The sequence below is a fragment of the Musa acuminata genome, chromosome BXJ3-9 (assembly GCF_036884655.1).
Source record: "Musa acuminata AAA Group cultivar baxijiao chromosome BXJ3-9, Cavendish_Baxijiao_AAA, whole genome shotgun sequence".
Taxonomy (NCBI): domain Eukaryota; kingdom Viridiplantae; phylum Streptophyta; class Magnoliopsida; order Zingiberales; family Musaceae; genus Musa; species Musa acuminata.
In genome coordinates, this window is record NC_088357.1 from 35,777,073 (window position 1) to 35,803,045 (window position 25,973).

Consider the following 25,973-nt stretch of genomic DNA (forward strand, 5'->3'; position numbering starts at 1 on the left):
GGTCCTGAAGCAATTTGGAAAAATAAAATAAAGCAGAAAACCGAAATCGGCATGTCAAGGTTAACTTTGCTTCAGTTGTTGATTCTATGAGAGAGGATACATTCCACAAGTTCCCAGTTCTGAATTTTAGGAGCGTGAGAAGCTTAGAGAATGACTCGTTATACTTTTCAAGCATTGCCTATTCTAGATTCATCATACATATGCATGCATTATGACATTTAAAGGAGAAAACAGCTGTTTCACAACATAAAGCAGTACATTAAATTTATGAGAGAACTCATTAAAGCAGTACAAGATTCTAATTGGAAGGAGAACTCATGCACTATGCCACTATGTATGGAGATTGTCAAAAGTCTCTCAATAAATCTGCATTACAGCCATTGAAGTGCTTAAAGGACAACAGCAGATGAACAAATCCTCTTCAGTTCTAGAGCAATAATCAACAAACCTAAAACAACAAGAGAAGAAGGTACTAACCGCTCTTCATTTTAGCATGCCATTTCTCGATACTGGTGAACCAACTCCACTGGTAGCACAGGGCCACAAACCGCATAAAACCAGCACCAAGAATCTCAACAAATGCCATGAAGTATGATCTTTGAGGAGACAGTCCAACTGTTGCTACATGTAATAGATATCCCTCGAAGTTGCAAGCAACAACAAATTGTCCAGACTTGATTCCATTTAAGGCTTTCTTAGCAACCTCATCAGCCTTCATACCACCTTGAGACCCTGCTATTACCTTTGTTATCTCAGGTCTTCTCTTGTGCTCTGCAATCAGTAAGCCCAACTTATTCGGTTGCCCAGAAAATGTATGTTAATACTGTAGAGCAGTAGTGTGATGAACAACAAATTCATGACCCAAAAAAAATAATTATTTAAGAATAAAACAAGGAAAAGAGAGAGAGAGAGAGAGAGAGAGAGAGAGAGAGGAAAAGACACTAATAGTGACGAATATTACAAAATAGAATAACTCACTCATTCTAGTTCAAGGAGAAACTCTTGGAGATGAAGGTCCCACAGGTGGACAATGGAATAACACCATCAAAAACTTAAACATACACCACTTACATACACAATATAGAAACTATTCATTCATTTATTTATCTAGTAAACTAATAAGATTTATTTAAATGATGCATACAATTAAATGGACCTACATCATAGTGGTGTGTTAAAATTGTAGAGCAATAAATGAAACAAACTCAACTTTAAAATGGTGTCAAAATTGTAGCGTCACAAAAGGACACAAACTCAAACCTCAAAATGGTACACCAAACTTGTAAAACAACAAAGGAGACAAACACACAACTTCAATGGCCCAAGAATTAGTCTAGGAAGCATTATGGGGACCATAATGACCAGGCTTCCTAGCTTCAAGCATGCATCAATTTTCTTGAAGCTAAGGAGGCCATTTCTGGTCTAAATGAGGTTGAGGGTGTGCAGTTGATATGTTTGCATAATCATTTTCAAGCCATCCTTAGACATCTTAATTGATGGGCATTTGCTAAGACTAAATGGATTTCTGATAGGGATCATAATACCCGTTACTATCATAATATCGTTGCTTCCCATAGAAGGCAGAATCATATTTTGTCCATTAGGATTAATGATTCTATGATTATTCAACCGAAGGAGATTATGGCCAAATTTGTACAATTATATTTTTGATATGTCGAATCAAGCCCCCTCTATTCTATCTACCAATCTTTGCTGGCCCTTCTCTTTGGGGAGATTATAATTGCCTAGTTAAACCCTTTTAAAGTAGTGAGCTTTGGGATGTGGTGAGGTCTATGGGCTATGGCAAAAGCTCTAGCCCAGTTTATAGGGGTTGCTGGGATATAATTTCTGATTCCATGCGATCTCTTTGAATCACTTAAAACATCTATCCTGAATAGTTTTTGGGTCCTTCATTACATTTATTCCAAAGTGTCCCAATCCTAGTACTAATCAGGATTACATACCTAGCTTTTTATGCATGTTATATACACTATGTTTTGGCCGACTCCTTGCTAATTTGATTGCCATGGAACAGTCTGCCTTTCTTCTTAGTAGAAGCATTCAGGATAACATTTTAGTGGCCCAGAAGGTTGCTCATTCCCTGTATAAGTCTAGAGGTACAAATCCCTTTATCATCATTAAAGTCAACTTAGAGAAGACATGACATATTGTCTTGAGATGCTATCTCTAAGGCTCTTCATGCGTTCAATTTCCTTAAAGCTTTCATTCCTTAGATTCATGTCTGTGTCTCTTCTCCTGAGTATATTTGATTGATTAACGAAAAATCATCCAGATTCTTTAGAGGTGTTAGGGGTATTAGGCAAGGTGATCCTTTGTCCCCCTACCTTTATATCATCATGGCTCAATTGTTTATATACCATCTTCCTAAGGCCACTAGGGAGGGAAAGGTTCCTCCATTTTCTTTTAAGAATAGATATAAGCTTTACCCCTGTGATGTATGTGGATGACATATTTCTTTGTTTTACGGCTACTAAAAGATCTTGTAGGACTATCGTTGAAATCTTTCAGACTTATTAGTGTCTTACTAACCAAAGAATGAATCTTAGGAAATCTGAAATTTTCTTCTCGGTTGATATTAATAGGCAAACTAAATCCTTGATCTGTGATTTTTTTTTGGTATTAAAAAGGGATAGTTCCTTTTAAATATCTTGGAATCATGAATTCTTGTTGTATGCTTGCATTTGCTTTTGATTTTCATGTGTAGTCTATCCAATAGAAGTTTAGTCCTTGGTAGACCAATTACTTATCTCAAGCCGACCGTGTAATGCTGATTAAATCTATTCTTGTGTCATCCCCTATACATTTGCTTGCCGTTTCTTAGATACCCATAATGGTGCTTAACCATCTTAAAAGAATTTCTAAGAATTTTTTTATGGCAAAAGGGCCACAATGTTAGAGGATTGCATCTCGTTACTTGGAGCAAAGTCATGCCCCCAAATGTTAGGGTGGCCTTGGTGTGCAGAATCTTGAGTTCACCTCTACTGCTCTTCAGTCCAAAAGAATTTTTAACTTTCTCATGCTGACGGAATTTGGCTTGATGTTGTGCGTGCAAAATTTGAGTTAGTTTCTCCCTTGTAGGTCACTTCTACAGCTAATGCCAGTTGGTCTTGGAGGCTTTTTTTGAAGGCTATGCACCAGTTGAAGTCCAGTTTCTCCTTTGTTCTTGGTGACAGTCTTCCTATGTATGTTTTCCATTATACCTCAATTTTTTATATGCCTTTAGCCTTTAAGCCAATTTTTATTAACATGGATCTTGTTCATGAGTCTTCCACGCTCTTGGGTTTGATTATTGTTCATAAATGGGACTTGTGTAAATTGAATGATTTCTTTGGACCTTTGTTTGCTGATTTTGTTTCCAAGATTGATTTGCCAGGTTTTCCCAATCTTAATGGGCAACCATCAACTGAAGCTGCCTATGCCTTACTCGTCTCAGAGTATGCTTATGACCATTCATAATCTTTTGATTGGACTCATTTGTGGCATATTATTCCTTGTCTTGCTTGTTTTTGCTGGAAGACGCTTCATCATGCGTTGCCTACTTCTCAATATATAGCTATTTTTATCTTGTGGATGCTAAACCTTGCCTGTTGTGTGGTGCTCGACAGGATGAGTTGTCTCACCTTTTCTTTGACTATCCATTTAGTTGGTCTGCTTTTGAAATCTTCCCATGTAAATTGGATATATCATTCAGATTTCTTGGCCGGTAGCATACTGGTGATTAGCTTAAGAAAGGAATTGACTCGGATAAAAACAAGCTAGTTTGTCCTTATATAGGCTATTATAGCATATGCTTTCTGATTGATTTGGAAGGTACGTAATAATGTTTTGTTTAGTGGTGAGAAAGCAACTCCTTACTCTATTTTTTTGTAAGGTGATCGCTTACATGGCTGTTGATCCTTTCCAGACTTGTTCTGAGGGCACTTCTATTCCCCCAATTCGGATACTTGTGATCTGGCATAGGCCTGAAGTGAGACGGTTTAAACTTAATATGGAGGGGTAAGCGTAATGTTTAGAAAGTTTCGATTATTTTAGTTGAAATAATAATGGTTGTTGTTATGGGTGCTGATGCGGAGGGCATCTGTTTAAGCCGTGGCCTCGGGGCCGACGCGGCTTGGTTCGGGTCCGAATGCGCGAGGATCCGGCGCGGCGCTCCTCGGGGCAGCCGGGGTGGTCGGTCGCGGTAGTCCGGATGGAATGTGGCGTCGGAGAGATGCGACCTCGCCTTCGTTCCTGCACGCAGGTCGGGCCGGGAGCTCGGCCCGACCCCTTCGACGATCAAGTTAGCGATGTGGAGAGGGTTTTGGAGGAAGAGATGCCTCCAAGTGTGTTGTGCTTGTGTTCTTCCCCCTTGTTCGTTTAGAACTCTGGGGTGTTTATAGATGAGTTTGATGTTACCTGATGTGGCTGCTTGCAGGGGCAGGACAGCACCTCTCGTGGTGTCTGACATTGCCACTGGGGTTGCGTAGAGAACCGGGTTGCCGTAGGGTATGGGCACGCCTCGGTCGACGTGCTCCTTTGCCTCGGTCGAGCGGACGAAGTCAAATACTGAGGTTGTTGGCTAAGAGCTAGTGACGTTGGCGCACATCAAGTCGGCATTAATGCTTGCTTCCTCGGGCAGTGCGTCCACCTGGCGTGGCTGACGTCGTGGCGCGTCACGTCGCCATTTTTGCCCTTATCATATTCCCCCCCCGAAAGGAGCTATGCGTCGGTTGTCACGCAAGGGGAGTCCGATGCATGGCTTCTGTCTCTAGGTGGGCTGGCCGTGCGGACGCAGTTTCGGGGAGAACGGAGCCGAGGGGCCGAGGAGCACGACGCAGGCGGGCTAGCCGCAAAGGTGTGTCCTGGGTGGCGTAAAGCCGAAGAGCCGAGGAGCACGACGCAGGCGTACTAACCGCGCAGGCGTGTCTCGGGAACATGGAGCCAAGTAGCACGACGCAGGCGGGCTGGCCGCGTAGGTGTGTCTAGGGAACATGGGGCCAAGGAGCACGACGCAGGCGGGCAGGCCGCGCAGGTGTGGTCTCGGGCATTATGCGGTCGAGTATCACGACGCAAGCGGACAGACCGCGCAGGCGTGGTCGCGTTGGTCATGCGATCGAGTAACACGACGCAGGCGGACAGACCGCGCAGGCGTGGTCGCGAGGGCCATGCGGCCAAGGAGATGGCCTCGGGCATTACGCGGCCGAGGAGATGGCTCAGGCCGAGAGACAACTCAGGCGGGCAGGCCGCGCTGAGGTGAGCTCGACAGTGAATGGCTGAGAAGCTCGGCACAAGCAGGCTGCGGCCGAGGGACACCGCTCAGGCGGGCAGGCCACGCAGGCGTGGTCTCGGGTTGGCTGTGGTTGAGGAGTCGAGGAGCCGAGGACCCGAGGGGCTACTTAGGTGGGCAGGTCGCGCAAAGGTCTCGGACCGGCTGTGGTCGAGGAGCACGACGCAGGCGGACTGACCGCGCAGGCGTGTCTCGGGAACATGGAGCCAAGGAGCACGACGCAGGCGGGCTGGCCGTGCAGGTGTATCTCGGGAACATGGGGCCAAGGAGCACGGCGCAGGCGGGCAGGCCGCGCAGGTGTGGTCTCAGGCATTATGCGACCGAGGATCACGACACAGGTGGACAGACCGCGTAGGCGTGGTCGCGTTGGTCATGCGGCCGAGTAGCACGACGCAGGCGGACAGACCGCGCAGGCTTGGTCGCAATGGCCATGCGGCCGAGTAGCACGACGCCGGCGGGCAGACCGCGCGGGTGTGGTCGCGAGGGCCATGCGGCCAAGGAGATGGCCTCGGGCATTACGCGGCCGAGGAGGTGGCCTCGGGCATTACTCGGCCGAGGAGCACGATGCAGGCGAGTTGGCCGCGCAGGTGTGTCTCGGGAGCATAGGGCCAAGGAGCACGACGCAGGCGGCTGGCCGCGCAGGTGTGTCTCAGGAACATGGGGCCAAGGAGCACGACGCAGGCGGGCTGGACGCGCAGGTGTGGTCTCGGGCATTATGCGGCCGAGGATCACGACGCAGGCGGGCAGACCGCGCAAGCGTGGTCGTGTTGGTCATGCGGCCAAGTAGCACGACGCAGGCAGATTGACCGCGCAGGTGTGGTCGCGTTGGTCATGCGGCCGAGTAGCACGACATAGGCGGGCAGGCCACGTGAGGTGGACTCGAGCAGTGCATGGCCAAGGGGAGTGGCTTGGGCCGAGAGACAACTCAGGCGGGCAGGCCGCGTTGAGGTGAACTCGGCAGTGTATGGCCGAGAAGCTCGGCACAAGCAGGCTGCGGTCGAGGGACACCACTCAGGCGGGCAGGCCGCTCTGAGGTGAACTCGGCGATGTATGGCCGGGAAGGTCGGCGTAGGCAGGCTGCGGCCGAGGGACACCGCTCAGGTGGGTAGGTCGCACTGAGGTGGACTCGGGCAGACTGCGACCGAGGGACATGGGTCAGGCGGGTAGGCCGCGTTGAGATGGACTCGGGCAGACTGCGACTGAGGGACATGGCTCAGGTGGGTAGGCCGCACTGAGGTGGACTCGGCCGTCTATGACCGAGCCATGCGAATGCAAAAAAGAGGGGGGTTAGACCGAAGCTAACTGTGAGCCAAGAGGCGGTCAGGTAAATATGGAGCCTTTGCTTGGAGGAGACTGAGGAAGGGGCTAGATTCCTTGCACGAGGATTACACCGGAGAGCAACCGCGGGCGCTTGACCGCTGCTACGGGGCCCGTCGCCCAGAGTCACTCCTTTTCCTTACGGTCACCCAAGCTTCCGCCGTGACGTACCGGTTGGCTCGCTGGAGCATATCTGGTACTGCGGTGGGGGGTCGCTCTACGAGGGACCAGCAGAATCGGGAAGGTCGCAAGCCTGCCATGAACGCTTGCACTAACAGAGAGGGGTGAGTGTCCGGTAAGCTCCGGATTTGCGTGGCAAAGCGATCCACGAAATGTGAGAGGGGCTCGTCCTCTCTTTGTTTGAATCCGAGGAGCAGTGTCGCGGAGGGCTTTGGCCGGGCATGGGTTACGAAGTGGAGCTCGAAGTCTTTGGCGAGTTGCCCGAAGGAAGTGATCGTTCCGATCTTCAGGCCGCTATACCATGTGCGAGCCGGACCCCTCAGGGTCGTGGGAAACGCCCTGCACATTAAAGCGTCAAACGTTCCGTACAGTGCCGAATGGGCACGGAAAGCGGTGACATGGTACGCCAGGTCAGTGGAGCCGTCGTATGCATCCAAAGAAGGGAACTGGAAGTTCGGGGGAATGGCGTGATCTTGTATCTCTGGTGCGAACGAAGATCCTCGGTGTGTGTCCATCCCGAGCTCTCCCTCTGAGTTGCGAAACTCCTTCTCTAGTTCGTCGAGCCGCTGACTAAGAAAGCATAGCTGGGCTCGCAGGGAGTCCGTTGATTCCGGAGATAATACCTCGGGCTCCGGGCGACCGCTCGAGTTTGTCCTCACTGGATCCCCGAGTGGGGTCGGTCTGACCCAAGGAGAAGTGGAAGGCTCCAAAAGCGTCATGTGGGCCCGAGCGCGCGGCTCTTGTTGCCGTAGCGGCTGAGTCATAAGTGGGGGTGTCGGTTGGGAGACGAGCGGATGATGGTTTGCACCATATCCGTCAGAGCTCGGACTTGACGAGCGAAGGTGTGAAAGGCCTCGGATGACACCGGCGAGGGGACGCTCAGAGCGCCCTCGGGCGGAAGCAGATCCGGATTGTCGAGTGAACGCCAGCAGCGTTCAGAGGTCGCGGGGAGGTCGTCAGCCCACAGCCCGTCACGCAAGGGACGCACGCCCTGCGCCCCTGCTAAGAACGATCCCTCGGCAGGGAGTTTGTCGGGATCAGTCTGAGGATCCCTCGACATTCGGGCCCTCCTTCTAGCGCCAAAATGATGCGGAGGGCATCTGTTTAAGCCGTGGCCTCGAGGCCGACGCGGCTTGGTTCGGGTCCGAATGCGCGGGGATCCGGCGCGGCGCTCCTCGAGGCAGCCAGGGTGGTCGGTCGTGGTAGTCCGGATGGAATGTGGCGTCGGGGAGATGCGACCTCGCCTTCGTTCCTGCACGCAGGTCGGGCCGGGAGCTCGGCCCGACCCCTCCGACGATCAAGTTAGCGATGTGGAGAGGGTTTTGGAGGAAGAGATGCCTCCAAGTGTGTTATGCTTGTGTTCTTCCCCCTTGTTCGTTTAGAACTCTGGGGTGTTTATAGATGAGTTTGATTTTACCTGATGTGGCTACTTGTAGGGGCAGGATAGCACCTCTCGTGGCGTCTGACATTGCCACTAGGGTTGCGTGGAGAACCGGGCTACCGTAGGGTATGGGCACGCCTCGGTCGACGTGCTCCTTTGCCTCGGTCGAGCGCACAGAGTCAAATGCTAAGGTTATTGGCTGAGAGCTGGTGACGTTGGCGCACATCAAGTCGGCATTAATGCTTGCTTCCTCGGGCAGTGCGTCCACCTGGCGTGGCTGACGTCGTGGCACGTCACGTCGCCATTTTTGCCCTTATCAAGTGCTTTGCAAGTCAATCACTTAAGTGATGACACGTGTGACATGACACGCTGTCTTTTTAATTATTATTATTATGATAATTTTTCACTTTATATTGTTTGTTGTATAAATATATTGTGATGTCCATGGATCTGTGCAATAGGAATCGGATCGTGATGAGATCATGATAATGAGACCAATTCACTTTTAAGCACAGATCCTAAATAATCCTAGTCATAGGTTACTCGAGAGGGACATCAAGATAACCGAACAGATTGGTGTGCTGTATACCCATCCATATGATGGAGGCGGTTGGTCTCATAGCTGCCCATATGGGGACACTAGGGATACAATGCAGGTGCTCATTTGAGAATGAGTTCACTAATTGATCTACTCACAGAATACTGGATGGTTGATGCTACCATACTATCAGATAGTGATTCTATAGTCCTAGTAGTGTATATAGTCATTAGACTTGAAACATCAAGGATGTCCTGTATGAGCACTCCACTCTATGATACCAGACTTATAGATTTGAAAGTTTCAGATCTAGTACAATCGGTCATTAAGAATGGCAGCTAACCTTACGAGGGCTATTAAGTGTCGATAGAGGATCATCTGCTCTCGGTATCATGAGATGAATATCCTATGTGTTCTTGCTCAGATAAATTATTGGCCAAGGTCGTTCAGATTGAGAGAGAAAGAATTCTCAAAGAGAATCCGATTAGAGCGAGACTCGAGGAGAAACCGTATGGGCCGCTTGACAGCACCATGTCTGATATATGATTTCTAGGATATTAGATGAATGAGGGACTATAGGTACATGGTAACTAAAGACAGATAGTTCCAATGGATTGGATTCCCCTGTATCGTCTGGGGACTACGGTGTAATGGCATAATACGTCCATAATCGATAAGTCGAGTGAATTATTATGAAGATAATAATTCACTGAGCTAGAAGGAGTTCTGATAAGTATGACTCACAGCCAGTTCGGTATTGAGCCTAGAGGGTCATACATATTGTAGGCGTTGCAACGAGTAGAGGTTCAAATATGAGATATTCGCCGGAGCCCCTATCTTATTGGATATCCAATAAGCTCCTGAATTATTGGATCTCATGGATGAGATCTACTAAGAGCTAATAAGAGATTATTGGGTAAAGACTACTAGCCTAAGAGGCTTGAGTAATTGGATAGAGATCCAATACCCAATAGGACACGATCCATTAGGGTTAAATTAACTAGGGGCCTTTATAAATAGGAGGGAACTAAAGGCCCAAAGGTTGGGGCTTCTTGGTTGTCACCTCCTATTCTCCTCTCCCTTTCTCCTTGTTGAGAATTGATTCATGATAGTTATCTAGGTAGTTATCATGTTCTTGGTAGTTTTAAGTATGTTTCAAGAAGTGGCTCATGATCTAGAAGTTATAGGGTAGTTCCTATAACTACCTCAATCATGGGTGATATGGTGACATGGGTAGTTACCACTAGGTCCTATAAATAGGACTATAATTCATGAAGCAAGGGAGGGGGTGTGTGCACTTGAGAATATTTTGTAAGTGTTCTTGTCTTACCTTTTATTAAATACTACATCGGTTTTCTTGATCGAAAGGATTCCTTTTACTTGCATCGTAGTATTCTGTATTTATCATTTCCTTGTTCCTCCATCCCCAACATTTGTGGTATCAGAGCTTAGTTTCAATATAAACTGGGCATTATGGATTTCAATGACAATTCTATGTCGCAACCCCTTATTCCTATCTTCTCGGGCAAATGCTATAAATTTTGGAGTATCAAGATGAAGACTCTATTCAAGTCTCAAGATCTTTGAGACTTAATAGAGAATGGGTATGTAGATCCATATGACGAAATCAAGCTGAGGGAGACTAGAAAGAAGGACTCAAAGACATTGTTCTTCATTCAACAAGCTGTACATGAGACAATCTTCTCAAGAATTGCAGTAGCGACAACCTCAAAGCAAGCTTGGTTAATACTTCAAAATGAATTTCAAGGCTCATCAAGGGTGATTATGGTAAAACTTCAAATCCTTCGTCGTGAGTTTGAAATTTTGTTCATGAAAAGCAATGAATCGGTGCAAGATTTTTTTTCTCGAGTGACTAAAATTGTTAGTCAAATGAAATCTTATGGTGAACATCTTCCTTATCATATAATTGTTGTAAAAGTTTTGAGAAGTTTAACTCCGAAATTTGATTATGTTGTTGCCGCAATTGAGGAGTTAAAAGATTTATCTACATTTTCATTTGATAACTAATTGGTTCCTTGCAAGTACATGAAGCAAGGTTGAACAGGTTGGGATCGGAGCGGCACTAAGGGGGGGGGGGGGGGGGAATTAGTGCATCGAATTAAAACTCGTAAGTTTGAAATCGATTTCGTAAATGTGTATAGATTTCGATTTGACGAATGATGACTTAGCTAAAATAGCTTGAGTAAAGGTAGTCAAGAGTAGGGAGATGAAAACTGAACGATTTGTAGATAAGTAAAGAAATGATTCAGAAAATTAAACACTCGTACATTCAGGGAACACCACAATGTAAAGTGGTTCAGTCAAATGATCTACATCCACTTTCGAAGCCTTCTTCGATGAGGCTCCCAATTTCCACTAGCAAATCACTTTGAATGGGAAGGACCAAATACCCCTCTTATAACCTTCTTACAAGTGGTTCACACTCTTATAGATTTTTCGAAGAGAAAGAGGGAGGTAAACACTTAAGCTATTGAAAACAAGACTTTGCTAGAGCTTTTTCTCACTTTTTAACTTGTCAAAAAGGTGTATCCTCTGTTGAGAATTGAGGGGTATTTATAGGCCCCAAGAGGCTCCAAATTTGAATTACTTTTGGGTTTCCCGGTGCTAACGGTGCCATCGCCTGTTAGTGGCGGTGCCACTGCCTGTCAGTGTCTGACACTGACAGTGTACTGGTGGTGCCACCGCTAGACCTCTCGGGTTCTGGGCAGTGCCACCGCCCAATCCGGCGGTGCCACTGCCTGGACTGTTCCAACTCATTGGTTGGGCTCCAAACTTGGCCCAAACCAGTCCAAACTCGGGCCCAATTGGCCCCTAACCGGGTTATAGGAATAACCCTTAATCCTAACCTAAATTATATGCAAACTATGAAATTAAGATATAGCCCTAAGCAAATTTTTAATTGGCAACTTCGAGTTTCCTTCCGGCGAACTTCCGATACACCCTCGGATTTCTTCCGACGGACTCCCAATAGGCTCCCGGTCTTGTGGCGAGTTCAACGAGTCTTTGGCAAGTATCCGAACCTTCTCGGTGATCTCCACGAACCTCCGACGATCATTTCGGTGGACTTCCGAAAACTTCGGCAAGTCCCCGATTCTTTCTCGATTGGTTCTGATAGCACTTCCGACGATTCTTCGGACTTTCGGTGGACTGTCGAACACCCATCGAACTTGACTCCGATAAACTTGCTTTATGTCTTCATGCTATCATAGTTAATCCTGCATACTTAACTCAATAATATGGATTAGATCAATTAACCCATCAATTGACTTCATCATCAAAATCTGAGATTCAACAATCTCTCCCTTTTTTATGATGACAATCAATTGATGACAGAGTTAATCATAACTCCCCCTATCTATATGTCATATTATAAGAAGATAAAAACACTTAGAATTCAATCTCTTTGAATTCAAGCCTAAACCGATATGTTCTATTCGTTGAACTTATCGTTATTCTTAATAAGCATGAGCAAATACGAAACTTCGTATTCTCATAATTTCAAGGCATAAAAATTATTTTTAAGTCGAATGATAAAAGATAATTATCATTTTGAAAAGAAATAATAATAATTTGAAATTTCAATATGGATCTCATGATATAAATGCAAGGCATGATTTCATATGATCATGAGATGATTGCTTATTATATATATATAAAAAATGATAAATATGATACGACAATCAATCTAAAAACTTCAATATGCGATATACGGTTTTACGATGCTTTTAAGGAATATAACACATATAAGACATTTTTCATTGCGTTATACAACATATAAGCTATTGCAATTACGATACATATAAGTCATGCTAATTTCATATTTGCACTAAGTCATCAATCTTTGCACATTCTTCTCCCCCTTTGTCATCAACAAAAAGAGATGAGTTTTCAAGCATAAAACTCGTGATCATTGAAGTCATTCATAAAATCATCTCATAAGAAAATAATCTTGAAAATGAGATGTCAAAATTGACAAAGCTTCAACTTGGCATTAAGATCGATCATTCAAGGATGACATCAAATCATCCAAAATAACATGAAGATGCCATCAAAATGTTGACAAAATTTCGAAAAAAACATCTAACATCATATACTAAGATAATGTCAAACGCATGTCAAGGTAGCATAGAGGTTTACAATAATAAGAAAGGTTTAACACAACAATTATTCCTTAGGAGGAATTCCAAAGTTCCTATACATAACATCTATCTTCTGATTCATATATCGTAGTTCCCTCAAAATTTCAACTTGCTGTAATTGGATTTGCTCTTGTTGTGATTTGTGTTGCTCTTGTTGTGATTTGATTTGATGTAATTCTGCCATGATGGGATTTTCAGAAGATGAAATAGGAGCTGAAGGTGCTGCACTAAAGGGACTAGGAGGAGGAGATTCATTTCCCCTAAGAATGGATGTTTCAGGGTGTTCTACTGGTAGGGGAACTAGATCAGTCCTTCTAGGTTGCCTAATCCATATACCATTGCCAAAAGTGCACCTAAGTCTCTTGAGTAGGTTTCTATTGATAGTGTTAAATCGATCGACTTGGATTATTTCTTCATCGGGTGAGACACAAATATTATTGGCAAACATTAATCGAGTGACTAACCCCCCATATAGTAACATTGAGTCTTTAGCTATTATGTCCTGCATATGTTGCCGGATTAAGTATCCAAAACAATTATTTTGGTCGGTCATAATCCAATACATAGTACTTAACTCTATTTGACTAATTTCATCATGATGAAATTGTTTAGGAAGTAGGATGCTTATCATGATGTGATGAAGAAATTTAGAGTTAAAGGGCAACAAGTGCTCTCAATTTTGGAAATTATGCTTAGGTTCGGATTTGCAAAAATAGTTTTTAAGGCTTCGGAGTAAGTTGCTCCGATTGCATTGATATCCCATTTACTTCTAAAATAACAACTAGCCTATCAACTCCATTTTGGTCCTTCAACCACGGACCAAAATGATTAAGCGAGAGTTAACGTAGTACACTCATCAGGCCCATATAAGCTAATCATACTTATTGCCCACTTCCGATGTGGGACTAATGGGATGTTACAATATCCCCAACTCAATTAGCTTGACGTCTTCGTCAAGGTCCAACATAACCCAGATCGAACCCTAGCATAGTGCATGTGAGGTTTAACTCAGTGGTGGCTCCACATCGTGATGAGTTCTCTGACTCCATCCACGGGTAGCCCTTTCCTACTCGAGCCCTCTCACCCTGCCCAAATGCTAGGTCGCCTCTGATACCAAATATCATGACTTGAGCCTAATGGGCTAACTAGCCTATCAACTTCGTTTGGTCTAAACCACTGACCAAAATGTTTAAGCTGAAGTTGATAGTACACTCATCAGACCCTTATAAGTCAATCTTAATCTAGCCCACTTTCGATATGGGACTAATCAAGGCTGTTACAACAACCCCTATCCTTTTCGGTAATTCCAGTTAACTCACATATAGTGCTATCAAATATTCGAATTTGTATTCCTAAGAGGTAGGTAGTTAAGCTATCATTGTTCACACTTAAGTTGGCATAAAATAACCTAACCAACCTAGGGTAAATCGGTTCATTGATTCATAGGATAGATAAGACATCTAAATTTGCAAACCATCTAATGGGTTCTAGGTTTCCAAGTTCATCTAGATCAACATGTTTGCCCTTATGTATTGTTCTTGTTTTGAAATTATGATACCTAAGGGCTACTTCATTAGATCTAAAGAGGATTCGGTCATAGGAATCTCCTTCCACCCTTTTTCCTTTGGTTCTTGATGATTTCTTAGGAGCCATATCTAATCATGATGATGGATTAAGAGAGAACTTTAAATAATAGGCCAAATAATGAGAGGAAGAAAAAAAATTTCAGATCTTACCTTATATAAGTTTCCTTGGGAGGTAGAGATCTTGATCAAGAAGAACCCCTCTCTTAGGCTTCTAGAGGCTTAGAATGAGGTTGAGAGAGGTTTAGAGGGCTTTGTAAGAGTGCTAGGGAGGGTGCTCTCGGGTTGAGGGGTGGTTCCACCGCCAACCCTAACCCCCCCTCTTTATAAGGGGGTTCTTGGGCGGTGCCACCGTCTAGGGATCGAGCGCCCAAGCGGTGCTACCATTGATTTTGGCGGTGCCACCGTTAGCATGCTAAAAAATGATTTTTTTTTCTAGAAGTTTTAATGTGTTTGATTTAAGATAGGATAGTGTCTTGGATCACTCTTTAAGATGTCATTCAAAATCGAAAAAGAAAAAAGTTAAATCCACGAAAACCGAAAAGAGGATGAAAAATTTTCAGAAAATATATATACAATCAAGCTCATTCATAAGGACAATTCAACATGCCTAATTCCCTTCTAATAAAGTCAAATTGATCTTCATTTAAGGCTTTTGAGAAAATGTCCGCTAATTGATGCTTTGTATCAATAAATTCTAGAATGACATTGTTATTATTGACATAATCTCATATAAAGTGATGCCTAATGTCAATATGCTTAGTTGTAGAGTGTTGAATTGGATTTTTGGTTACACAAATAGCACTTGTGTTATCACATTTTATGGGAATATTCTTTAAGTAGATTCCATAGTCTTCTAACGTATTTTTCATCCAAACAACTTGTGCACAGCATGCACTTGCAGCAATGTATTCGGCTTCCGCCGTAGATAATGCAACCAAATTTTGTTTCTTGGAAGTCCAAGAAACAAGTGCATATCCTAAAAATGACATGTTCTAGATGTGCTTTTTCTATCTATCCTACATCCGCCAAAATCGGCATATGCACTTTTAACACTTTTAAGATGAGACAATTTAGGATTAGCTTGAAACCTAACACAAAGTCTTACACTAAACATGATATCCGGTCTAGTTGCGGTGAGATAAAGTAAACTACCAATCATTCCCCTATATGTTTTTTTATCAAAGCTTTCACCACTTTCATCCATATCTAACTTAGTGGAAGTACTCATTGGAGTGTTTATAGCTTTTGAAGCATCCATGTTAAATTGTTTTAACAATTCTAATGTATATTTAGATTGATTAAGAAATATACCATTACTAAGGTATTTAATTTACAATCCTAAAAGAATGTTAATTCTCCCATTAGGCTCATTTCAAATTGATGACTCATACACTTGGCAAATGATTCACATAGTGATTCATCTGAAGAACCAAAAATAATATCGTCAACATAAATTTGAACAATAAGAAAATTATTTTCAAAATGTTTGATAAACAATGTAGTATCAACCTTGCCTTTTGTAAAATTATTTAAAATAAAAAAGGAACTAAGTCTTTCATACCAAGCTCTAGGAGCTTGTTTTAAGCCATAGAGAGCCTTAGTCAATTTAAATACATGATTAGAAAGAAGAGAATTTTCAAATCTGAGAGGTTGTTCAACATACACTTCTTTGGAAATAGAACCATTCAAGAAAGCACTTTTGACATCCATTTGAAATAGTTTAAAATCATTACTACTAGCATAGGCAAGGAGCATCCTAATGGCTTCTGATTGCCATAGGAGCGAAGGTCTCTTTGTAGTCGATACCTTCTTCTTAGTTGAAACCTTTGGCCACTAGTCTAGCCTTGTTTCTAACCACGATTCATTTTTTATTGCTTCTAAGTGTTCACACTTAGAGCATAGAGGAGTTTGAAGATTATCAAGCTTATTTTGTAGTAAGGCATGCTCTTTCTTTAATAGATTGAACTTCTTACTAATAGTTCTACACTCATCAAATAATTCGTGTAAAGCTATAGAAAGTTCATCGAAAGATAAATCTTCATTAATTAAATCACATACCTCTCCTCCTAAAGCCATTAGCGCAAAGTTTGCCTCCTCTTTGTTGCTAGCTTCTTCGTTCTCGGAATCACTTGAGTCGTCCCAAGTCGCTTTTAAAGCTTTCTTCTTCTTCGGTTGCTTCTTCTTGGCTTGGAGACATTCATTTTTGAAGTGTCCCAACTTCTTGCATTCGTAGCATATTACTTGGTCCTTTTTATGTTCAAGTTTGTTTTTGGTATTATTTTTTAATTTGTTCTTTCTTATAAATTTTTTAAATTTTCAAGTTAAAAGTGCAATATCATCGTCACTGTCCTCATTACTTGATGTTCCTTTCAAGTGGTCTTCTTTTGTTCGAAGTGTCATATCCTTCCTATTCTTTGGAAGGGGATTCTCGAGCACTTCATGACCATGACACGTCATTTTGTAGGTCATTAGAGACCCAATAAATTTTTCAAGAGGAAATGTTTTAAGGTCCTTGGCCTCTTGAATGACCGTAACTTTTAGATCCCAACTCTTTGGAAGGGGTCTTAAAATTTTAGTTACTAGTTCAAAGTTAGACAAACATTTACCAAGAGCTTTGAGTCCATTGATAACATCCATGAAACGATTGTACATGCCTCCGATGGACTCACTTGGTTTCATCTGGAAAAGTTCGTAAGAATACATAAGAATATTGATTTTGGACTCTTTTACTCGGCTAGTGCCTTCATGAGTGACCTCAAGAGTGCACAAAACAAGGCATTCATAGCCTTTGCGTTTAAAGCAAAAACCTTCTTATCCGATTCATCCCATTCGCTCATCGGAAGAGAAGATTTTTGAAATCCATTTTCATTAATATTCCAAAGCTCAAAATCCATCGAAATAAGGAAGATCCTCATACGAGTCTTCTAATACGTGTAATCCGACCTATTAAACATAGGCGGACGTGTAATAGAGTGACCCTCTTGCATGCCGGAGTAAGCTATCTCTCATGGGTATTAAACCAAATATGAGAGTGAGCCTTGCTCTGATACCAATTGTTAGAATCGGAGTGGTACTAAGAGGGGGGGGGGGGGGTGAGTTGAATTAGTGCAGCATATTAAAACTCGTAAGTTTGAAATTGATTTCGTAAATGTGTAGAGATTTCGATTTGACGAAGGATGACTTAGCTAAAATAGCTCAAGTAAAGGTAGTCAAGAGTAGGGGGATGAAAACCGAACGATTTGCAGCTAAGTAAAGAAATAGTTTAGAAAATTAAACACTCACATATTCAAGGAACACCACGATGTAAAGTGGTTCGGTCAAATGACCTACATCCACTTTCGAAGCCTTCTTCAATGAGGCTTCCAACTTCCACTAGCAAATCACTTTGAAGGGGAATGACCAAATACCCCTCTTACAACCTTCTGACAAGTGGTTCACACTCTTACAGATTTTTCAAAGAGAAAGAGGGAGGTGAACACTTAAGCCATTGAAAACAAGACATTGCTAGAGCTTTTTCTCACTTTCTAACTTGTCAAAAAGATATATCCTATGTTGAGAATTGAGGGGTATTTATAGGCCCCAAGAGGATTCAAATTTAGGCTGCAAATTTGAATTACTTTTGGGTTTCCCGGTGTTGGCGGTGCCATCGCCTGTCAATGTCTGACACTAACAGTGTACTAGCGGTGCCACCGCCAGACCTCTCGGGTTCTGGGCGGTGCCACAGCTCAGTCCAGCGGTGCCATCGCTTGGACTCTTCCAGCTCATTGGTTGGGCTCCAAACTTAGCCCAAACCAGTCCAAACTCGGGCCCAATTGGCCCCTAACTGGGTTATAGGAATAACCCTTAATCCTAACCCAAATTATATGCAAACTATGAAATTAAGACATAGCCCTAAGCAAATTTTTAATCGGCAACTTCGAGTTTCCTTCCGGCGAGCTTTCCGGCGAACTTCCAACGGACTTCTAATACACCCTCGGATTTCTTCCGGCGGACTCCCAGTAGGCTCCCGGTCTTGTGGCGAGTTCAACGAGTCTTTAACAAGTATCTGAACCTTCTCGGTGATCTCTATGAACCTCCGACGATCTTTCTGGCGGACTTCCGAAAACTTCGGCAAGTCCCCGAGTCTTTCTCGGTTGGTTTCGGCAACACTTCCGATGATTCTTCGGACTTTCGGCGGACTCTCGAACACCCATCAAACTTGACTCCAGTAAACTTGCTTTATGTCTTCATGCTATCATAGTTAATCCTACACACTTAACTCAATAATATGGATTAGATCAATTAACCCATCAATTGACTTCATCATCAAAATATGAGATTCAACACAGGTCACTTGAAAAAAGTGAAGAGAAAGCATTTCAAGTTAAGGGGGGTCTTCTACTTCAAAAGAAGATAAAAAATCAGTAGGAAGAGGACGTGGCAGAGGAGGATTTCGTGGTAGAGGAAATGGAAGAGGAAGAGGGAGAGGATACTTTGATGGGCATGATGAACAAAGGCAATCAAATTATGATTAAAAAAATTACAAGAGTGGAATTCAATGTCACTATTGTAAAAAGTTTGGTCACATAAGACAGATTGCTGAAAAAGAGAAAAGCAAGCAAGCTATGTGGAGAAAAATGAAGAAAACAGTAAGTTGTTTATGACTCATTCATAAGTTAACGATATCTCAAATGATATTTGGTTTCTAGATAGTTGATGTTCTAATCATATGTCAGGCATAAGATCAATGTTTAGAGATATTAATGAAACTCATAAGTTGAAAGTTAGACTTAGAGATAACAAGTAAATCCAAGTGAAAGGGAAAGGAACAATTGAGGTGAAGACAAATCAAGGAAAGGTAAAATACCTTGATAATATTTTTTTTGTTCCTACTTTATCACATAACTTATTGAGTGTTGGTCAATTGATAAATGATGGATATTTAGTTATATTTGATGATGGTTTATGCACTATTAAAAATAAAAAATCTGGTTTGATTACGGTAAATATTTGCATGAGGCAAAACAAGATGTTTCCACTTGATGTTTCAAATATTTAAAAGCATGCTCTTGTCGCAACTCAAAAGAATGAGTTCAATTTATAACATTTAAGATATGGACACCTTAACATTAAGGGTTTAAGGTTGTTAAATAAAAAATGAATGGTTTTCGGATTGCCCAAGATTAATACACTTGATGTATGTGAAGGGTGCATTTATGGCAAACAAAGTAAAAAACTATTTCCTATTGGAAAAGCATGGAGAACATCTAATTATCTTGAATTAATTCATGCTGACTTATATGGACCTATGAATATAAAATCATTTGGTGGAAGTCAATATTTTTTATTATTTACTGATGATTATAGTCACATGAGTTGGATATATTTTCTGAAACTGAAATCTGAAACATTTGATAATTTTTGAAAATTTAAGGCTAGAAAGGCAAAGTGATAGATATATAAAGACACTTCGGACAGATAGAGGTGGTGAATTTTTATCTAATGAGTTTAGTTCTTTTTGTGAAGAAAATGGTATTCATAGAGAATTAACAACACCATATACACCGGAGCAAAATGGTGTAGCTGAACGTAAGAATCAGACTATCGTTGAAATGGCAAGAAGTTTGCTTAAAGGAAAACACCTTCTAAATCAGTTTTGGGCAGAAGTAGTTGCAACAACAGTTTATTTGTTGAATATTTCACCAACAAAGGCGGTTATGAATCAAACTCCTTTTGAGGCTTGGTATGATATGAAACCAAGTGTCAACCATCTAAGAATTTTTTGTTGTATTGCTTATGCTTTGGTGAATTCACAAAATCATCTCAAGCTTGATGAAAAATCTGAAAAATGCATCTTAATTGGTTATTCCTTACAATCCAAAGCATATCGATTATATAATCCTGTTAGTGGCAAAGTTATTATTAACAGAAATATTGTGTTTGATGAAAGGGCAAGTTGGAATCGGGAGACCAATAAAAGTGGAACACAAATTCAAATTCCATCAGAACTAGACAATCCGTAGAATCAAATGACAGATCATGCTCCAACAAGTTCATCGTTAATCTCACCTAGTAGCAGTTCAAATTCTTATTCTTCCGATGAAACCCCTCCAAGAAATTTCAGATCACTAACAGAAATTTATGACCCAACATTTGCTTTGTTTATTTTAGATCATATAACTTTTGAAGAAGCAGTTGAAAAAGAGGAATGACGAAAAGCAATAAAGGAGGAAATCAAGTCAATTGAGAAGAATGAAACTTGAGAGCTAATGGATCTACCGAAAGAAAAGAATGCTATTGGATTAAAATGAGTGTTCAAAATAAAGTTTAATGCAAATGGAAGTATCCAAAAGCATAAGACTCAGCTTGTAGCAAAAGGATATTCACAACAATAAGGTATTTATTTTGATGAAATATTTTCTCCAATTGCTAGATTTGAAACCATGAGAACTTTCTTGGCTTTAGCTGCTCACTTAAGTTGGCTTGTTTATCAATTTGATATGAAATATATGTTTTCAAATGGAGATTTACCCGAAGAGATTTTTGTTACTCAACCTGAAGGTTTTTTGGTTAAAGGACATGAAGAAAAGGTGTATAAGCTAAGAAAAGATCTTTAAGGGCTTAAACAAGCTCCAAGGGCATGGTATAGTAAAATTGATTATTATTTTAGTTAAAATGGATTTAAGAGGAGCAATAATGAACCTACTCTTTATCTAAAGAAGGAAGGCAAACATAATATTCTAATGATTTGCTTTTATATTGATGATATTATATACATGAGTTCATCTAACTCTTTTGTAGTAGAATTAAAAAAATACATGATGAATAAATTTGAAATGTCAGATCTAGGTCTACTGCACTATTTTCTTGGGTTGGAAGTGAAGGATCAGATGAAAATTTTATTTCACAAAGAAAGTATGCAATGGATCTACTCAAAAAATCTAATATGATTAATTACAAAGTTGCAGCAACACCCATGAATGTAAATGAGAAACTGTAACTTGAAGATGGTACAAGTCTGACAAATGAAAGATACTACAGAAGTTTGGTTGGAGGTTTGATTTATCTAACTCATACTCAACCAGATATTACCTTCTCTATTGGTGTAGTATCCAGGTTTATGCATAGCACAAGCAAACATCATCTCGGAGCCGTTAAAAGAATTCTGTGTTATATTGCTAGAACTATAAATTATGGTATTTGGTATTCTCATAATTTTAAATGTAAATTATTTGGTTTTACTGATAGTGATTAGGCAAGAGCTTTAGATGATAGAAAGAGTACTTCAGGTAATATTTTTAGCCACGGATTAGGAGCTATATCTTGGAGTTCAAAAAAGCAAGCAACAACTACGTTATCGACATCAGAAGCAAAATATGTAGCCGTAACATCAGTAGCTTGTCAAGCAATATAGCTTAGAAGACTTCTTGAAGATCTTCATTAAGAACAAAAAGAAGTAACGGAAATATTTTATGACAACAAAGCCACAATTGCAATGATGAAGAATCCAACATTTCATGGAAGAATGAAGCGTATAGAGATACGCTATCATTTCATCCGGGATCTTGTTGCAAGTGGAGCCATATTAATGAAATATTGTGGAATAGATAAACAAGTTGTGGATATCCTCACCAAGTCACTTCCATTTCAAAAGCATGTTTATTTCATGTCGCAAATCGATGTATGTAACTATGAATTAAGGGGGAGTGTTGAGAATTGATTCATAGTAGTTATCTAGGTAGTTACCATGTTCAGGGTAGTTTTAGGCATGTTTCAAGAAGTGGCCCATGATCTAAAAGTTATAAGGTAGTTCCTATAACTACCTTAATCATGGGTGACATGGTGGAGTGAGATAGTTACAACTAGGTCCTATAAATAGGACCGTAGTTCATGAAGCAAGATAGAAGGAGAATACACTTGGGAATATCTTGTAAATGTTCTATGTCAATCCTCTTATTTTAAATACTACATCGGTTTTCTTGATCGAAAGGATTATTTTTACTTGCATCGTAGTATTTTGTTTTTTCCTTGCTCCTCCATCCCCAACACTCCTCCTTAGATAGTAGGCGTAGAGATTTGTGGAGCGTTGTCATAGCCCTACTATGTGGATCACCACTAGAGAGGAAGACGCTTGACCTCCTTCATCCTTTCCTACAGATCTATAGGAATTCAGGGATATACGATCTCCCTAGGTAAAAGGCATATATTTCACACGTGGATTTTAGTTTTATGGGTTTTTGTGCACTAATCTTCGCACGACGATGAATACCTTTTTGGGAAATTTGGGTTTTTTGTTTTATGTTCTTCCGCTGCGCATGTGATGTCACCCCTAGATTGCCCTACAATGGTATCAGAGCCAGCTTGTTCGTGCGAAAGATTGGTTTTGAACTGCGTGTGTTGTATTTTAGGAAAAATTTTATCGTCAAAATTGTTGATGCAAAAGGCGAGAAAGGATAGCAACTGTTGCTGCCCTTGCTACGCTCAAAGAATGGCCAAAGGTTACTTGCAACCTTGGCCATCTATGATGGTCGGCAGCCAGCTGGTTGCAGCAAGCGACCAGCAGCCGTAGGGGTAGCACCTACGGATAGCAGCGCCTGCGAGGCCAGCACTGCCTTCGGGCGCTGTGCCCACGGGTAGAACTGCCTGCAAGGGCGCTTGCCCGCGGGGGTATCGTTGCTTGCGGGCGGTTGCAACGCTGCCTACAAGCGCTACGCCCGCGGAAGCAACAGCACCTGCGAGTGCTACGCCCGCGGGCAGAACCGCCCACAATGGCGGTGGTGCCCCAAGGGGCGACGCCCCAACCTCCTACAGTGGCTGCCTCCGACAGGGCGGCAGCGGTCGCAACACAACAAAGGCAGGGCAGTAAGGTTTTGGGGCAAAAGAACAATTTTGCTCCTCAGAATTTTAGAAATTTCGAGTTATGTCTTTTCTATCCAAATTACCAAAATACCCTTCATAATTTAGAAAATTTCCTGCATGTCTCAAATTTCAAAAAATATTAGCTAATTAAAAAGTTTAATTAATTATTATTATTATTATCTAGTAGTCCTATATGATGATAATGAATACATATGATGTATGATGTGGACGGATGATCATGGACCGTGTGATGTGTGTGTACGTGTGATTATGATTATTATTATTGGGGCCTACGAGCCTCCAATTTGCTGCTCGTTTATTGTCAGGCTTGCGTGTTTGTGATTAAGTTGTAATTACACGAGGAGGCATAGTAGGAGCGTGGAGGCGATAACGTCCACGAGGCCGAGACGAACGATCGCGATGCATGGAGATGCGTCGAGATGCCGATGGAACCGACGAGGACGAGATTAACAATCACAAGGCATGGAGATAGGCAAATGCACACATAGATCTTGATGTGAGTGATTAGGCCCATTGGCTTGGGCTTAATCATATTAGGATATGGTCAATGATCATCTGGTGTGATTACTCATGTGATGTGTAATTACTTGTACACATACTAGATATGTATATATATTTGCATGTAATGTAGATATATATTAAATATGTATGTGTATGATACGTCATATTAGGAGACCAGATAAAAAATCTCATATCTTTATAATATTAAGTTAGTAAACGTAAGCCAATTAGATTGACCTATGTGGTGTACTATCGTTATAGGTAGGGACCGATTCCCGACGTATGTTGAGTTAGTCGAGTCACTCGAGGCTTACCTATTTCATGATTCACTATCTTGCCTACGACATAAAGATGTCACCGTTGACTTGAGGGCATAGTATGCTTGGTCAAATCACTCGATGGCATATTGTCGAATCAAACTCATCTTGTAACGATGGTGATGACTTAACCGAACACCATAGTTGTGTTAGTCATAAGTACCCAGCACGCCAATCACGTGAGTGATGGCATGTGTGACTTGACACATAGTCGTTTTGCTTATTATATTTTGGCATTTATCACTTTATATTGACTATTGCACACACACATACAAATATATATATATATATATATATATATATATATATATATTGTTATGTTCTTGGATCTATGTAATGGGAATCGGATCGTGATGAAATCATGATAATGAGATAATTCGCCTTTAAACACATATTCTAAATAATAACGGTCATAGGTTACTCGAGAGGGATATCGAGATAACCGGATAAACTGATGTGTTATATACTCGTCCATATGATGGATGTAGTTGGTCTCATAGCTGCTCGTGTGGGGACACTAGGGATACAATACAAGTGCTTATTAGGGAATGAGTTCATTGATTAATCCGCTTACGGAATGCTGGATGGTTGATGATGCCTTTTTGTCAAACAACGATTCTGTAGTCCTAGTGATATATATAGTCCTTAGACTTAAGACACCAAGGATGTCCTATATGAGTGCTATACTCTTTGATACCAGACTTATACGTTTGGATGTCTCAAATATAGCACAACCGGTCTTCGGGAGTGGTAGTCAACCTTACGAGGGCTATTCAGTGTCGATAGAGGATCAACCACTCTCGGTGTCATGAGAGGGATGTCCCATGTGTTCCTGCTCAGACAAATCCCTGGCTAGGGTCATTCGGATTGAGAGAGAAAGAGTTCTTTGGGAAAATATGATTAGAGCAAAACTCGAGTAGAAACCGTATGGGTCTAATAGCACCATGCTCGGTATACGATTTCTAGGATATTAGATAGATGAGGGACTATAGGATACATGATAACTAAGGACAGACAGGTCCAATGGATTGGAATCCCTTGTATCGTTTGGGGACTACGGCGTAGTGGCCTAGTACGTCCGTAGTTGATGAGTCGAGTGAATTATTATGGAGATAATAATTCACTAAGCCAAAGGGAGTTCTGATAGGTATAACTCACGACCAACTCAATATTGGGCCTAGAGGGTCACACATATATGGTAGGCGTTGGGATGAGTAGAGGTTCAGATATGAGATATCCGCCGGAACCCCTATCTTATTGGATATCTAATAAGCCCCTGAATTATTGGATCTCATGGACGAGATCAAATAAAAGCCCATGAGAGATTATTGGACCTCTATAAATATAAGGGATTTAGTGGTTCATGGGCAAGAGCCTTTGCTTGCCTTTTCTATTCTCCTCCCCCTCTCCACCTCAAAGCAGGCTTGGAGTTTTGAGGAGTGTCATCGCAGCCCTATGTGGATCACCGCTAGAGAGGAGGTCGCTTAACCTCCTTCACCCTCTCCTAGAGATCAGGGATATACGATCTCCCTAGGTAACACAATATTTACTATATGTAGTTTTCTATTTCGTAAATTTTACGCATCAATCTTCGCACGACCACAAACATCTCTTTCGCAAATTTTGCGTATCAATCTTCGCACGACCACGAACATCTCTTTTGGAATAGGGGATTTTGTTTTATGTTCTTCCGCTACGTATGTGATGTTGCCCCCAAAGATTTCCCAACAGTGATATCAGAGCTAGGTTGTTCGTGCGATAGATTGGTTTTGAACTACGTGTGTTGTGTTTTGGAGAAGCTTTTGCCGCCCTTGCCGTAGTCATAGATAGCAGTCGTAGATGGCAGC

General features: G+C 42.0%; 1 protein-coding gene across 1 annotated transcript in view; it reads right to left on the bottom strand.

The window, feature by feature from the left end:
- Positions 1–237: 237 nt before the first annotated feature.
- LOC135648639 (3-dehydrosphinganine reductase TSC10A-like) overlaps positions 238–25,973 on the bottom strand; it is a 44,326-nt gene continuing 18,590 nt past the window's right edge. Inside the window, exon 3 of the mRNA XM_065166511.1 lies at positions 238–771. Coding sequence (XP_065022583.1) covers positions 473–771 — 299 coding nt within the window. The 3' untranslated portion in view covers positions 238–472. The remainder of the gene's footprint in view (positions 772–25,973) is intronic.